The sequence below is a fragment of the Urocampus carinirostris genome, chromosome 6 (assembly GCF_059441175.1).
Source record: "Urocampus carinirostris isolate Australia breed hairy pipefish chromosome 6, RoL_Ucar_1.0, whole genome shotgun sequence".
Taxonomy (NCBI): domain Eukaryota; kingdom Metazoa; phylum Chordata; class Actinopteri; order Syngnathiformes; family Syngnathidae; genus Urocampus; species Urocampus carinirostris.
The window spans coordinates 14,488,728-14,505,060 of record NC_142354.1 but is presented as its reverse complement, the minus strand read 5'-3'; the positions used below and the strand labels follow the sequence as shown (position 1 = coordinate 14,505,060).

General features: G+C 38.3%; 3 protein-coding genes across 6 annotated transcripts in view; 2 read left to right on the top strand and 1 right to left on the bottom strand.

Annotated features, from left to right (window-relative positions):
- The window catches only part of ell2 (elongation factor for RNA polymerase II 2), a 30,255-nt gene extending 27,328 nt beyond the window's left edge, over positions 1-2,927 (top strand). Inside the window, exon 12 of the mRNA XM_088337999.1 lies at positions 637-2,927. Coding sequence (XP_088194125.1) covers positions 637-753 — 117 coding nt within the window. The 3' untranslated portion in view covers positions 754-2,927. The remainder of the gene's footprint in view (positions 1-636) is intronic.
- A 2,288-nt stretch (positions 2,928-5,215) lies between these two features.
- glrx (glutaredoxin (thioltransferase)) lies at positions 5,216-12,019 on the top strand. Its single transcript, XM_088338004.1, has 3 exons — positions 5,216-5,458; positions 7,567-7,690; positions 11,770-12,019. Exons 1-2 carry the CDS (start codon positions 5,252-5,254, stop codon positions 7,678-7,680), a joined length of 321 nt encoding a protein of 106 aa, XP_088194130.1. The 5' UTR covers positions 5,216-5,251; the 3' UTR covers positions 7,681-7,690; positions 11,770-12,019.
- Positions 9,841-16,333, bottom strand: part of rhobtb3 (Rho related BTB domain containing 3) — a 48,344-nt gene continuing 41,851 nt past the window's right edge. For 2 of the 4 annotated variants that reach the window (XM_088338002.1, XM_088338001.1), the window contains 2 exons: positions 14,681-14,777; positions 9,841-11,894 (listed from right to left, as the gene is read on the bottom strand). In XM_088338002.1, the coding sequence (XP_088194128.1) occupies positions 14,704-14,777 (74 nt within the window). In that variant the 3' untranslated portion in view covers positions 9,841-11,894; positions 14,681-14,703. Of the gene's footprint in view, positions 11,895-14,000; positions 14,120-14,680; positions 14,778-16,333 lie in introns of those variants that run through there. The other 2 variants (XM_088338000.1, XM_088338003.1) reach the window with 2 other exon arrangements.

Genomic DNA, 16,333 nt, shown 5'->3' with positions numbered 1-16,333 from the left:
AAGATCTCCCAAAGCGTTTTAAAATGTGCTTCACACTTACCCATTCACACACACACCCTTAGCCAGAGGCAGCCATTCAAGGCGCCCAACTGCCTATCGCGCATGTTTATATGTTTTTATATTTTCGGTTATTATTTAAATCAATATTCGTTTTTTTAATGAATTATTTTATTTTACCAGTAGGTGCGAAATAATACACAATGTCCTTTAAGTTTTGTTGTTGGTTGGATCCCTTAACCACTAGGATCCTAGGGGCACCATTTCCTGTGAATAAACTGTTTGGTCAAAAACAATTTAATCTTGCGATAAAATATAGTCACTGTCATGTGAAAAATGCATTTTCCAAAAACATGCATTTCAGGTGAATTGGCCGGTTCAAAATGTCCGTAGGTGTGAAATGAGCGAGCGAATTGTCTGTCTACGTGTGCCCTGCGACTGGCTGGCGACCAGTTCAGGGTGTGTCCTGCCCACTGCCCGATGATTACTGGGATGGGCTCCAGCGCCCCCGCGACACTACTGAGGATAAGCGGTGCATAGAATGGATGGATGGCTTCTCTGGGTCAAATAGGTTCCCGACTCCTGCTTTTGACTGTCGGACTCTATATCCTGCTTATGTCGGGACGTTTGTGATTTCAGAACAGCCCCAACTACCACGGAGACAAGCAGCGCTGCGAGTATCTGCACAACAAGCTAGCGCACATCAAGCGGCTGATCGGCGATTTCGACCAGCGTCAGGCTCAAGCTTGGTGCTGAGCGCCGTCTCGGCCCGCTTCGCCCATCAGTATTGCCGACGGAACCTTCCAAACAGGACGGGGAGGCGGGGGCGGGCCCGAGCGGCTCTAATTTATTAACAGCCCCCCCCACCGTCCCCACGGTTGGTGTCCGTTCCTCCTTTACCCCATTTTTATTCCATTCCTTTTTTTCTGAGTTTGAATTCCACAGAGTCTGAAATGTTGTGACTCTGACTTTCCTCATTATGGTTCCCTTTTTTTTCCTCCGTGGTTTTTGTTTTTTTTCCCAGCAAGCTTCATTTATTGCAAACAAGGTCTTACTTTCGTTTCGAAGGACTTTACCACGCAGGAATTACAAATTTATTTTTGAGCTGAAGAGAAACTATTGTATTTAAGAGAGATAACATCTATTTATTTCAGGACTGCAAAAGAGTCCGTCGATAATATAACGTTCGGGAAAGGACACAAAACCAAAACGGGCCTTTATGTGTTTTGATGTCGTGAAGCCGTTTTTTTTTCTTTTTTTTTTAATTGCACATAAGATCCAGGTATCATCTCGTGGCACATATGCCGCAGTGCATCTCGCGAGTGCCTTAAGGTGTTAATTCAACACGTCGGTGTAGTCGTAGCAACTGCAAAGGCGTACGGATGTACAGAGTCGGAAGCGGGAAAAGAAGGGATGCCGACCTGTGTTACAAAATGAACGATTGTGTGAAACGGAGAGAGAGAGGAAAAAAATGTAAAAAGTGGGAAAAAAAATAGCTGCTATTGTGTTGGTCCAGCCTCAGTGACCATCGGTTCTGACGGCGTCAGGGGCTCGGACGGAATCGGATTGTTCAGAGCCCGTTTTTGACGCTTCGTAGACCACAGAGGAGAAAACGAGATATATGATTTGTGGAGTCTTTAACAAGGGAAACGTTTGCAAAAGCCCGGTTCCAAGTTTGGTCATTCAAATTGTTTGATAAGCCCCTCATTTTTGGTCTACACCGCAAATATCAGATCAAACTTGAATCCCTCGGCGTTAAGATTTTTTTCTTAAAAATGACATTGGTTGGCGAAAATCACATTATTTTTTTCTTTTTGGGTGTTTTTGTCCACCTGAAACTGCAGAAACCTAAAGGCTTCTACATTCTGTTTGTATTGCGCACTTAACTCGGCCTCAATATGGAAGACCAAGAGTGCCAAAAACGATAAAACAAAAACGACCTTTTGGAGGGAAGAAATGTGCTAAATAACAAAATCGATATTCCGATTTAAAATGGGGTGTTATCATGAAATGTATACTTACTGTTATTTATAATCTATGACCTCATGATTTAATATTTCCTTTTATTTAATTTCTCTGGGGTTATATAATAGAAAATTATTTTCACTTAAAATTTTTCATTACAAAACATTGTTTTTCTACAATGAACTCATCATTAACCTAATGCGAAACTGTCACCACAGATGTGTTTTACTTCATTTAGGGGGACCGTCTGTCATTCGTTAATTTATTGATATGGGAATTATGAATGTTCTAAATTCTATAATTTAACTGTTCCCATGCCGTAGTGGCCTTAAGTACTTGCATACGTAGTATGGGATAATGAGACCATGTTCTATTCTTTCTAAAAGCTGTTTTACAAAAGAATGGATTAGTCCTGTCTGTGGTCTAGCGCCGCCTCCTGATGTTTGATTGACGGCAGGATTAATTTTCTGGGATATCTGAATTTGGTTGTTTTATCATGGAAATTGACTTTGATGATAACATTTAGGAGTTAAATACACATAACAATAGCAATGAATGTCATAATGGTTATTATGAAAACTATTGATATTGACCATATAGAAAAGAATCATCAACAAGTAATAGATTATAAAGGATAGTAAGTGCACATTTCACAACAATGACTACTATTAAAAGAATCGCCATTTGTCCATTATTCCTGGTTATCTAGCAAATCATTGATTTCATTTGGGCACTCTTGGGCTTGCGTACATAGCAACCAAAGAGATGCTTCCATTAAAAATAAAACGGGGGGGAGCTTTCAATGTTTTTGGTGAGCTTTCGTTCCAGGAGGGTTTCAAATACCAAACGTAAGAGTAGGAAATCGCGGCCATGTCGGGCCACGCTTCGAAAATTTTGAACGAAATCGGAATTTGCTCAACCGAATGTACGACGCATTTCAATAAAATCCACTTGGTTTCACATCAGTTGAGGAATTCTTGATTGTATAAAACTGAACGCTGACTGATTTCCTGTGTTTTTGTTGTCATTTTTAACAAATTGTGGTCAAAAACCATTCTCAGATATTTGTTAATCATGAGCATGTTCATTAAAATAACTCCGACACATTTAAGGTCTGAAACCGCATGCTTTCACTATGTGGCCATGGCAACCAGTCTTTTGTTTACAATGTTTTATATTTTACTGATTAGCTCAAAGAAATCAGTTTGATGATCAATTTTGACTTCGATTTGGCTTGATTTACCAAAAACTATTCAACGTAAAAGATTTAAATTAACGGGGCTTCTCCTTTACCCCCGCATAAAGTATATATTTCTAAGAAAAACGGAATACAGTATAGTGTAGTGGTAAAGGAGACATATCTTGTTAAAATGGCCTATTGGGTCACATTCAACAAAATTACAGGATTATTTAGTAACAACAAACCAGAAAATAGGATAAAATTGAACCAAGTCAGTGCTAAGTCATTATGACTGAAAATAAAACGAGCCACTGACCTCTTTGAAGCTCAGAGCTAGTTTTGGGGCGATTAGCGTGAAGGAGTACCTGTTTGATTATGCACTCCTAATTAATAATAATTACTGTTACTACTAAGTTATTAGTAAGTCCGTAACTAAGTACTACTTCGTCTTTACCAAGTCTCCTCCTAACTAAGAAGTTACTGCCAAGTCAGTAACTGAGTACTATTAAGTTACTACTAAGTCCCCACTTGTAACATCATAGTAACTTAGTACTTTAGTAACTCAGCATTAAACTTACAAGTAACTTATTAATGACTCAGCATTAAACTTACAAGTAACTTATTAATGACTCAGCATTAAACTTACAAGTAACTTATTAATGACTCAGCATTAAACTTACTAGTAACTGAGTAGCGACTCTGCATTAAACTTAGTAGTTACTGAGTAGCGACTCTGCATTAAACTTAGTAGTTACTGAGTAGCGACTCTGCATTAAACTTAGTAGTTACTGAGTAGTGACTGCATTAAACTTACTAGTAACTGAGTCGTGACTGCGCATGAAACTTACTTGTGACTGAGTCGTGACTGAGCATGAAACTTACCAGTGACCGAGTCGGGACTCTGCATTAAACTTACCAGTAACCGAGTCGGGACTCGGCATTAAACTTACTAGTCACCAAGTCTGGACTCGGCATTAAACTTACTAGTCACCGAGTCTGGACTCGGCATTAAACTTACTAGTCACCGAGTCGTGACTCCGCATCAAACTTACTAGTAACTAAGTAGTAACTTGGTATTAAACTCATGAGTAACTTTTGGTAGCATTAAACTTGAGAGTAAATTAATACTAAGTTTAATACTGATTTGCTTGTAGGTTACTCTTAGGTTGTAATGATTAGAAATTGGGTTTCATCTAGGCTCAGTCAACCACTTGAACATCAATCTTTTATAAGGGCAGACCTGGTTACATTTTGTGTTAGAAATATTAATCATGTCATTAAAACACTGTCAATGTCTACTCCTGCCAGTTTGAAATCTCATCTCATTAGCCGTACCGCTTATCCTCATTAGGGTCGCGGGGGGGACTGGAGCCCATCCCAGCCATCTCCGGGCAGTGGGCAGGGGACACCCTGAACTGGTTGCCAGCCAATCGCAGGGCACACAGGGACAGACATCTCATTCGCTCATTCACACCTAGGGACAATTTGGACCAGCCAATTCACCTGAAATGCATGTTTTTGGAATGTGGGAGGAAACCGGAGTGCCCGGAGGAAACCCACGCAAGCACGGGGAGAACATACAAACTCCGCACAGGAAGTCTGGAGCTGGATTTGAACCCACGACACGTTCCAATGACATGAACTGTGCCGCACAAGCGCTAACCACTGCGCCGCCGTGCTGCCCCCCAGTTGGAAATCAAATATCCTAAAAAAAATCACAATGAATCGTCACTAATCTAGCTTTAAAACCAGTCTGTTGGCTCCTCAGCTGTTCTAGAGTGACTGCCTGAGGCCCGCAACCACTGATTTATATTGTACAGATTTTGACCAAAATTGATATTTAACAGCCCGGTGTGTTCAGTTGTCGGCCATAAATGCGTATTTTCGTTAATCATTATCTATTTACACAGCAATTGTTGTATATTTTAAACTATTTTTAAGTCATTGTTGTCGTTTGAAAATAAAATTACAACATTTATGTCGAAGTAAATTACACTTTGACCGTCTTCGTGCCGCGTTTCGGTTTCATCGAGGTTCCCTGAAAGCTTCACAAGACGCCTTCAGGCCCCGCCTCCTCCCTTCCGGTCCTCATTTCACTACCGACTGAAGATGGCGCAGCAGTTCGTCCAAGCCAAAATCAAAGGCGACAAAGTTGTTCTGTTCATTAAGCCCAAATGTCCATATTGTGTCACGGCGCAAGAAGTTCTCTCCAAATATAAATTCAAGCCGGGACATTTGGAGTGTATCGACATTAGCGCCCGCCAAGACATGGGAAGCATGCAGGACTACTTCCTGGAACTCACCGGCGCCCGCACGGTGAGTTCTTACGTCATTAAGCCAAAATAAACCCACTAATCAACGAGTTGAATGACACTAAATAGCAGGCAGCGTTAATTGTCGAGTTCCTTGACGTCATTGGAAACGTGACAAGAGTTTTCCGTACGGAGGCGTTTGTCAGCTACCGCGCATGCGCGCCGTGACTCGGCTGTTTTAAACGATTAAGATACTTGTCATTTTTACTACCAATTCTGAATAATATGATCCTCTCAACCCGTGATTCAAGTGCCTTTTTGTTTATTCTATGTGAAATTAACGGGGTTTTAAAAAGGTCTGCGTGTAAAATGCCGCAAAATGAGCGTCGTACTGTGATTTGAAGTGTCATAAAAGTAGGGTATGTAAAAACGTGGTCTACTAGCATTCCTTTTTAGTGTATGTAAGCCGGTGTTATGCCGAGATAATATAACCCCTTTTATCTCACTTTTCGGGAATGTATTGGCGAACACTTTTGAGAACTGTTATGCACTCTACCGTAACGCTTATTATGCTGAAATAAGCTTCATGGTAGAGTGCATAACAGTTTCAATACGAGCGATTTGAATAGAAAAAGGCAAAATAAACATGTTACCTGCTCAAAAGTGATTTGTATACGGTGTGCATTACCGTTTGATTACATTCCCAACAAATGCAAGACGAAGTGTTTTTTGTTATATGTTCGCCATTACATTCCCGAAAAGTGAGATAAAACGAGGTCAAAGTGGTTATAGTAGCGAGGGAATGCAAATCTCGGCAGGGATGCATTTCTTGGCATAACACCAGTCGGTGGATCTCTTAGCGTGTTATGGGCACCGTTTATGTGGTGCGTCTTGGGCAGATACAGCCTGACGGCACCCATCCCTCTCCAGGCCAACAAATGTTTCCACCCGGTTTCGAATCGGGAACTTTTCGCGTGTTGGGCTAATGTGCTCGTCACTGGACCTCGGAAACAGAAAATTTACTGCGATAAACAAATACAGTACCATAAATGCCGTAAAATGAACATCGTGTTTGTGCTGCAACTGTCGTAAAAGGATGTGAAAACATGGCGGTCGAGGGTCGTAATACTGTACATTTTTTTCTTTAAACTCGGTACATAAACTGCCGTAAACACGTTTGTTATTTGTTTAAAGGTTTGAAACCCGTTCAGTCGAGGATTATCATTGTTTTTACAAGTGCAGTGCCATTATTTAAAACAAACGTCATAGCATGTAATGCCGTAAAGTGAACGCCGTATTTCTAACGTAATTGTCGCAAACACATAATGTTGATTTGGTGATAATTTCAATTTGTTTCGGGACAATTTTGTTGTAATGTTTTTATACAATATAATTTTTTCATTATTTTAGAACCAAATGTTTCCCTCTGATGATACAAATAAATAGTTGACTATCTAACATCTACTTCCAAGTAATGCCATCATATTAAATAAATGTCATTTTCACTAATTGTCTGTATGGCAATGAGCTAATGTGTTCCGAACATTAAATTTATATATACTACTAAATGTTACTTACAAAAATATTGTAGACAGTACGTTTTATGTACATGTAAGAGACCTGTATATGATTTGATAACAAAGAAATAGACATGTAAAGGAAAAAATGAAATTTGATTTACCTTTGTTGTGCCGTGAATTGGGCTGGTACAGTGGAGTTGGTGGGTGGTGGAGACAGTCGATTTAAATGTTAAGACATTTATAAAACCTTCACTTGGAAGAACTGACAAGCCCCTAAAAGACATTGTTGTTGATCAGTACGACCATATTTTGTAGCCAGGGTAATGACGCGAGTGCTTGCTTCATATTTTCTATTGATATTTGCAAGCTTCGTTTCTATGATTATCATCTTCATGTTGCTCCTCTTTTTTGCATGACTGCAAGTCTCCGGACGCATAGCTAGAAACATACAGAGGTCCTTATTCAAAATTGTAAAGTGAAATCATTGTAAGGTGGTGACTGTAACCTTGTGATTTACTGTATATAAAAATGTATAGAATTCACAAACAAAATGTATGTATGTATGTGAGCTAATAATTTGTTTTTTGTTTGTTTTGGAGTTCCTATTTATGTTTCAAATTGCTTATCTCACTTTTCAAACTCTTTTTTTTAGGTCCCGCGGGTGTTCATCGGCGAGGAATGCATTGGCGGGGGAAGTGACGTGGCAGCACTGGACAAGAGTGGCAAATTGGAGGGAATGCTGCACTCTCTTGGGGCTCTCCAGTGATCCACGTCAGGTAGTAAAAAAAAATGGAAATAAAACTATAAATGAATAAAACCTTGTCTGGTGTGCCACATGAAATGATCTAATTTCATGATTGCAGAAAAGTATAACATTCGGTAGCTTTGCAGTCAAGTAACAGAATATTCATCTGTACAGCAGATTACTATTTTTTATTTCCTTTTGTATACTTATCTGCGCATGACGTAGTACATGGAAACATATTCAATAACTTATTTTGTTTGATGACGCTGTTGAATGTTGCATTGCAATAAATTAAGTTAAGTAAGTTGCACAATATTTTGCTGATTTTAATTATGTTTTTACTAAGGAAGAAAAAAGTTAGAATGCAGTCATAAAAAATGGTTCCATGTGCAAATATAATTTGCTCATTTTATGCATTATTTTGGTTTATACCAAAAAAGACAAAAATTATATTTATCAAAAATAAATCCAAAATAACTAATCAAAGTATAGAGTTTTGGTTTTATTTTGCAAAAGTAAAAGAGTTGAATTGTAGTGAAAAACAAAATTCCACTTGTAGATTACTTTTCCTCATTTTAAGTTTTGTTTTCTATAAAACAAGATCAAAATGTAAAAACAATTTATAGATATAGTAAAAATCTTTTTCCAGTTTTACATATTTTCTTACAAAAGTTGGAGCATAGTAAAATATTTCCCCTTCTTCCCCCCACTGGTAAATTTTTAAAAGGTAAAAAAATATTTTCTTATTTTAATAAAATAAAGTTACATTGTAGTTTAAAAAAGATTGTTAAACCGGCAGATAGTGTTTGCTCAAATCAAGTACAGACGCTGCCCTACTAAGTTGCTTCAGTGCTATATTTTTTTGTTTAAGGTTTATATAAGTATGTGTAAGGATTGTATAAGTAACCTGTATTGTTTTGTACTAAAAATAAACATTTCATAAAATAATATTCTACATGAAGATAGATAAAGTGAAGTTTAACTTACTTTTGGAAGATGAGCTTCAAGAGTTAGGCGACTTCCTCCTCCGCGATAAGAAGTGGCCGAAAAAAAGCGAACCAACCATTTTCTCAACCGCATCAAGCTTGCTTATTCCGATTTCATTTCAAAAGAAACAGCTCGCCTCTTCTTTACATTTTACACCAACCACATCGAATGGATGCGCCAGATATTGAACAATAAAAACGTCAAAGTTCTTAGCGCACTGGAGATACAGTATAGAATGTTTACACACGGAACAGGAAGAGGAAGCGGATTTCTTCTTCAGGGTGGATGCTGGGTAACCTCTCACAGCGCCATACCCCAATAGTGGCGTAAAAAGACACTACTGTACTGCCCTGTAATCTAAAAAGGTGCACACATTACAAAATCTAACTTACAGCAATGTGATATTTTTCGACATCACCAAAAAAATGTTCGTATCTACTGTTTTTTGAAACTTGAATGTTTGTAAGTTGGGTAGCGTCTGTACAAACTAAATCCAGAAATAATTAATCAAAGTATATAGTATACATTTACTCATTTTAAGTATTATTTTTTGTTTTCTGTAAAACAAGATAAAAAGTATTAAAACAATTTATAAATACAGTAAAAATCTTCCAGATAATTTTTTGACAAAAGGAAAAGTTGGAACTTTGTAAAACATTCCCCCCTTCCCCCACTGATAAATTAATTTTAAAAGGTATAAAACATTTTACCAAAAGAAAGTTTCAATTGTAATTCAAAAAAGATTGTTAAACCAGCTGATAATTTCTGCTCAAATTAAGTATTGTTTAATTTGTTTTCTAGAAAACAAGATATTAATATTTAAACGATTTAAGAATATAGTAAAATCAAAAAGTATAATAAATCTAATCAAGTAAACATATTTCAGATCATTATTCTGATCTCAATTATTGTTCTTTTTTCCTCAAGAAAAAATCGGGGGAAAAGGGTTAAAGGTATAGTAAAATCTAAAATTACTGCCAAATTCTTTGCCAATCTGAATAACCTGTATTACCACGAATGATAAAAAAGTAATTAGACCGACATGAAACCTGAAACTTGTGCAGGGATTTAATTTTTAAACGGGGAAAAAAGAGTGTGCCTTAGGAAGCACTCCTCCCCACCAGCAGGGGGAAGACTATCAAAAAGGCCTTCCGTTACACTTGATACTGTCTCACTTACTGATCACGCTTTCCATGGACAGCAATCATTTGTATTTAATCAACAATGTCAATTAAAGCTTTTATGAAAATCATCAGTGATACAGTACAGTCAAAGAAAAAAAAATCTGAATATAAAAATGTATAGATTATAAAAATAATTGCAGCACCAAATAATCATACTTAATGTGAAACGCATTGCAAATTGAAACGGATGAAGGATTGGTGTTTAACCCGAGGCATTATGGTTTTCCATGTATATTAACACATCACTGGAATTTCAACACTTGGAAGTGTGACCGAAAATATTGCCCGTTAATTATTGCACTGAATGAATTCCATGTCATGTCCTAATCAAATCTGTATAGATAGATGGGGGAGGAGGCGAGCTTCATTAATATGCGCATAATTTGCCGGAAAATGCTAGCATTTCCTGCTAGCTTACGTGAGCGTTCGCAGCATTTCTTCATTTGCCTTCTGCGATCTCACCGCTTAATGCTCTTTTTACAGTAGAGGCATTAGATGCATTTTTAATGGGTCCACTTTTTGGGAGCTACAGTGGCATGTAAAAAAATAAAAAAATTAAAAAAAATAAAACTAAGCCCACACAAGGGCAAGCAGATGATCCCCACATTTTATTTTTCACAGTTTTAAGTCCGCAGCCACCAAACCATTAGTTTCATGTCCATAATGGTGTTTTGGGTCAATTTTCTTTTTCCTTTTTAGAATCTTAAATTCATTAACTTCCAACTAAAAATGAAGATTTGATGTCTATCACAGTATATGGCATGCGACTCTGGTAGGAATTTTTGTGCTAATTACCTAGGAATTTACCAGGGGAAAGGTACTTTATTTTAGAATAATAAAATGACTACGTTTCTAGTGTTTTTTTTTTAAAACGTATTTACTGCCATATTTCATTTTAGCCAGGCTAACATATATGGCTGTTTAGGCCAAAGAACAAAGTTTAACTAGATTCCCATAGATCACAAATATAAGTTTTAGATAGGATGTCATAGTAGAGTATAGGTGTCAAAGATCTGTTTAATTTAGGCTGCTGTAGACTGCTATAGAACAAATATCAATTTTAGCTAGACTGCTAAAGACGTCAAAGCTCCATTTTAGTTGGACTGCCCTTGATGGCTATAGACCTCAAATATCCATTTTTGCTAAGCCTCCCTTGACAGCTACAGACACAAAATATACATTTTAGCTAAGCTGCCATAGACGGCTATAGATTTTAAAGATCATTTTTTTCAGGCTCCACTCATGGCTATAGATGTCAAATATCAATATAGCCAGGCTGCCGTAGATGGCTACAGAAGTCAAATCCCAATTATAGCTAGGCTGATATTGACGGTTATAGATATGAAAGATCCATTTCAGCTATGCTGCTGCCTTTGACTGCTATAGACACCAAATTTCAATTTTAGGCTACCATAGACAGCTATAGACGTCAACGATCCCTTTTAGTTGGGCAGTCATAAATTGCTTAACACACTTAGATTCCATTTTAGCATTGATGGCTATAGGCGTCAATTTTATATTCTAGCTAGGCTACCATAGATAGCTATAGATGTCAAATATCAATTTTATCTAGCCCCCTTTGGACGACTATAGATTTCAGGTAGACATTTTTGCTTGGCAGCCATTCATGGCTTTAGACGCCAAATATCAATTTTAACTCCGCTGCTTTAGACTTTAATGATTCATTGTCATTACTGTAGACTCCCATAGAATACTAGAGACTGCAAATATCAATTTTATCTTATTTGCCATCGACGGGTATAGACATCAAGGATCCATTTCAGTGCAGTTGGACGTGAACGAGTTAATTGTTGGTTTCTTTTTAAAGGAGTTGTTCCATAAATCTCCTACCCCTTTCACAACGTCACACCTTCCTGCCGCTTTCCTTGCGGTAAAGGGAAAAAAAATCCAATTTGTCCTCTTGTTTTTCCACCTGCAGGTGAGTTCACATCAGAGCGCATCGAGATTTTCGTACTTTTCGCCGTCGCTGCTGATATTCGCTGAGCTCCTGCAGGTAACCTCGAGAAGGCCAACGAAGCCTCTCCACCTGCTCGCGCTCCTCTTCTGGAACACAAAAAATACAGACGTCAAGATTTGTTTACGCGTCCTCACCTTTGTTCTTATTTGTGCCCTTCGGGGTTCCGTCCAAAATGTATAAGGGATGAAAATAAAACGTATTGCTGGGTCAACTCTGCCGTTTGACTTCTATTTTGGCTTCAATCGCCGAGCAGCAACGTGTTTTTATCGCTCAAGTTGGAATACAAAGTTTTTACGTGCTATAAGGCACTCCTAAAAAGAAAAGAAAATGCCTGAAGTCCAAAAAAGCACTTTATAGACCAGAAATACAGAAAATAAAATCTGCAATCCATACTAACAATACTGTGTAATCCTTCTCCACACAGTAACCATTTATGAATGATCGGGATCAGGCTAATTTAGCTGCTCTTAATAGTTCCTAGTATTTGTGTTCTATGACAGGGAAAGGGGGACTATATAGAACTTGTGCAATTAATTAATGTGTCGTTACACAGAGCCGAAACAATAATGTCTGCTCAGGGGGTTCATTCCTGTATATCAATATATATAGGACACAATTTTAACTACAGTTTACAGTCTAGGTGTCACATCAACAGACCTTGTTTTGCGGTAAAAAGCTAAATAATCCTTTTCAATGGAATCTCATAAAACAATCTGTTCATTGTTGAGACACTTAATGATGAAAAGCCACAGAACAAACTTTAAACACCCAATAGCTCTAGCAAAGCACTTCAAACTATTTGATAGGGTGAGCGGTAGGAATTGGTGGAGTATAAACAAGGTGCACACATCCCTCTCCTCCTCGCCCAGCGTCGTCTGCAAGTTTATATCCTCATTTGCAGTATTTTGTGACATTTTTACAAAAGAACTTTGCTCGCACCTTGTTTTGAAACCAATATTTGGGAGACAAATGACAGTCAAAATGAGCCCTATAATCTTAAGTCACTGCGGGAGGGAGACAAATTGATATAATATATTGATAATGGGAGACATGCCCTGGAATTATTATTTCATAGATTTTATTAGAGGCAGCACGGCGGCGCAGTGGTTAGCGCGTGTGCAGCACAGTTCTAAGGTCTTGGGAACCTCCTGTGTGGGTTCAAATCCAGCTACCGGACTTCCTATGCGGAGTTTGTATGTTATCCCCGTGCTTGCGCGGGTTTCCTCCGGGCACTCCGGTTTCCTTCCACATTCCAAAGACATGCATTTCAGGTGGATTGGCCGGTCCAAATTGTCCCTAGGTGTGAATGAGCGCGTGAGTTGTCTGTCCCTTTGTGCCCTGTGATTGGCTGGCAACCAGTTCAGGGTGTCCCCTGCCCACTGCCTGATGATTACTAGGATGAGCTCCAGCACCCCCGCGACCCTACTGAGGATAAGCGGTGCAGCTAATGAGATGAGATTTTATTAGATATCTACATTGAGGGTGCAACCTATAATCAGGTGTGCCTTATTGCCCAAAAAATATTATTTTATTATTTCATAAACATGATCAAAATTAAAACCACTCAGGATTTTGAGGTTTAGTCAACATGGTGAGCACTTGGGTCAATAAATCCCACCTTTATTTGTTTCAATTTAATCCAACTCTGTGCCCTGACCCATTGTTTTTGCTTAAAAAAAAAAACTCTTTTTGGGGTAGTTTTGTTCAATGTTACCTTATTTTTTAGGTTGTTGAGAAACAAGGATGAGTCTCCTTAAAAAAAATGTGTTTAATGTGAACCTAATAAAAGTTTTAAATATGACTCCCTTCAGTGGGTTTCCAAATTTCAATTTTTAAAGGAACTTTTTGAATACTGTCATAGTTTTGAAGGTTGAAAAGAAGAATATCACTATGCAATTAGCCTTTTTACTTGGGGGTCATTTTAAAATTGCCCTACATGTTCAGAATGACACAATTTTTAGGGTTTAAAACATATAATTACTGTTTCTTTTTTGTTTGTTTGTTTGTGTTTAATTTAAATAAAAGTACAGTTTTTGTTTTGAATTTTTCCTTTGGGGTTTTATTTTGCATTTTGGGGTTAATGTAAATGTTCTGCATTCATATAGCGCTTTTCAAGTCAATGAAGACTTCACAATGTGCTTTTCCCTTTTACGCACTAATTAACCGATGGCACAAGGCAACTACCTGCTTACCGGGGGCATTAGGAATTCAGTGTCTTGCCCAAGGACACTTCGACATATAACAGAGAAGCCGGGAATCGAACCATCGACCTCTTGATCCCAAGACGAGTGCTTTACCTCCTGTTCCAACGCTGCAAAGGAGGTTCATTATGTATAAAACAACTCATTTTGGGGGGTTGTCTGTGCAAAAAAAAAAAACAAAGCTGGCTCAAGTGAATCATAGCAGTGGATTGGTCTACTCAACATTATTTTTTTGAGGGATTTAATGAATTTAATTTGTATTCATTTATTATTTTTATAATAATAATAATAATAAATTGCATTTCGAAGTGCCTTTCAGGACACCCAAGGTCTTTGTACATATGAGTAGGACACAACAATAAACGAGGAGTAAAACAAGCAATTAATAAATAGTAAATAACACACATTATAGTTAAAAGGGGCAGTGAGTGAGGCATATGTTCAAGAATAGGCAAGTCTGAAGAGGTGTGTTTTGAGCCCGGATTTTAAGGTGGACAGGTTCTCAGAATTTCGGAGGTCAGGCTGCAATGAGTTCCAGAGCTGAAAGCTCTGCTCTCCATGGAGCTGAGGCGTGCAGGGGGTATAGTGAGATCGAGGGGGAAAATGATATTTTATACTCATTTTAAATTCATTAATAATTAGCATGTCCATCACACAAAATGCACACTGACCTGATAACTCCAGGAAGTCAGGTTTATGGCTGAAGATCAAGTAATTGTTGGCAATGAAGTGGAGGAGCCACACGTACAGCTGTTCTGCGTTGTGACACTAGCAGAAAAACAGAGGGAGAAAAAAACTTTGGGCTGCAAGAGACTGTTATAGACCTCGAAGATCAATTATAAAAATAAATTGAACAACTTTGCTCGCTCTTTTGAAACCAAGACATGGCAACCTTATTACCGTAAATTCCGTACTATAGAGTGCACCTGATTATAAGCCGCACCCACCACATTCTAAGAGGATAACTGCTTTTGTACTTACACAAGCCGCACCTGTATATACTGTAAGCCGCATGCACCCACATTAAAACATGTAACACAATCACAATATTGACCCAAACCTGACTTTGAGTCCCGCGATTGTAACTGAATATGAAGTACACAGTCCAAAAACCACAGCCGGCAAAATGAACGGAAAATGATACCAGTACCTAAGGTTTGATGCAGACCTGCAGAGTCCGGGTCCCGTTGAAAATAATCCAAGGAGAAAAAAATGTATATTTCCAAAGGTAAGGGTGGGAAAAATATATATCCACTATTGACCGCTGCGTCCACAAACAGCCCCCGTGGTTTTTGCCCCTTCTTTTTGATTCGCCCGTGGAAAACATCAGAATAAGTCTCTAAAATAAATACATTACAAAACTATACAGTTGCAAATACATATTATACATGGTTACACATATTTACAAAGAAAGATGGTACACCAAGAGAGTTTTCAAAGCTTTAATAATAATATTATAACTTTCATCCCAAATCGTGCCTGTGAAGGGTAGCAAAACGCTACTAGCAACACACTCGCAACGCAGTAAGCGGGTCTGTTAAAAAAAAACATACCGTACATGTAGAAATCACGGTAAACCTTCCTCATCTTCCTCCTTATAGCTGACGTCATCAAAGTAGTCTTCATTCAGTATGGGTAAGAGACTTTGTCATATAGACGTCGTCCCACGCTCCCACATTCAAAAACATGCTAGCAACACGCTCGCAAAGTAAAATTACGTGCAGTAGCTCTGTTTCCTTCTTTATCGGACTTCTCAATTGCGTTTAGCTTGAAAGCTGCGTCATGTGCCTTCCTTTTTGCAATCTGCATGATGAGGATATGTCTATGCTAATTCAATTTGTGCACAAGCTAAGAAGTTGCAGTCTTCCTCGGCGCATATATTCCACTGGTCTAAATCTTACCTGTTGTACTCGAGCGCCGCTGGCGGCTGTTAGAGAAATTAAATAAATTGGCCGCATCACTGAATAAGCCGCAGGGTTGAACGTTTGGGAAAAAAGTAGCGGCTTATAGTCCGGAATTTACGGTAGATCGTCCATTGATTTGACCACACTATAAGCTAATGCTTCTCAATAATTGTCTGACATGCCCCCTTAAAAAGAAGAAAACCTCTCATGCCCCCCAGCTCGCTTTAAGTGAGTTTCTTTTGGCATCATGATGTTTTCTGCTGAAAATCTTAGACGCAGAACACTGGTCATTCTTCCTCTCCTTGTCTCAGGCGCTACATACGAGTTGTCATTTTTCTTTGTCTTGTCTCTTTAGCTCTGTCTCCCACTCCCTGTTATCTCATCCTAGTAAAACATTTTTCCCAGTATAACTTGAGGGTC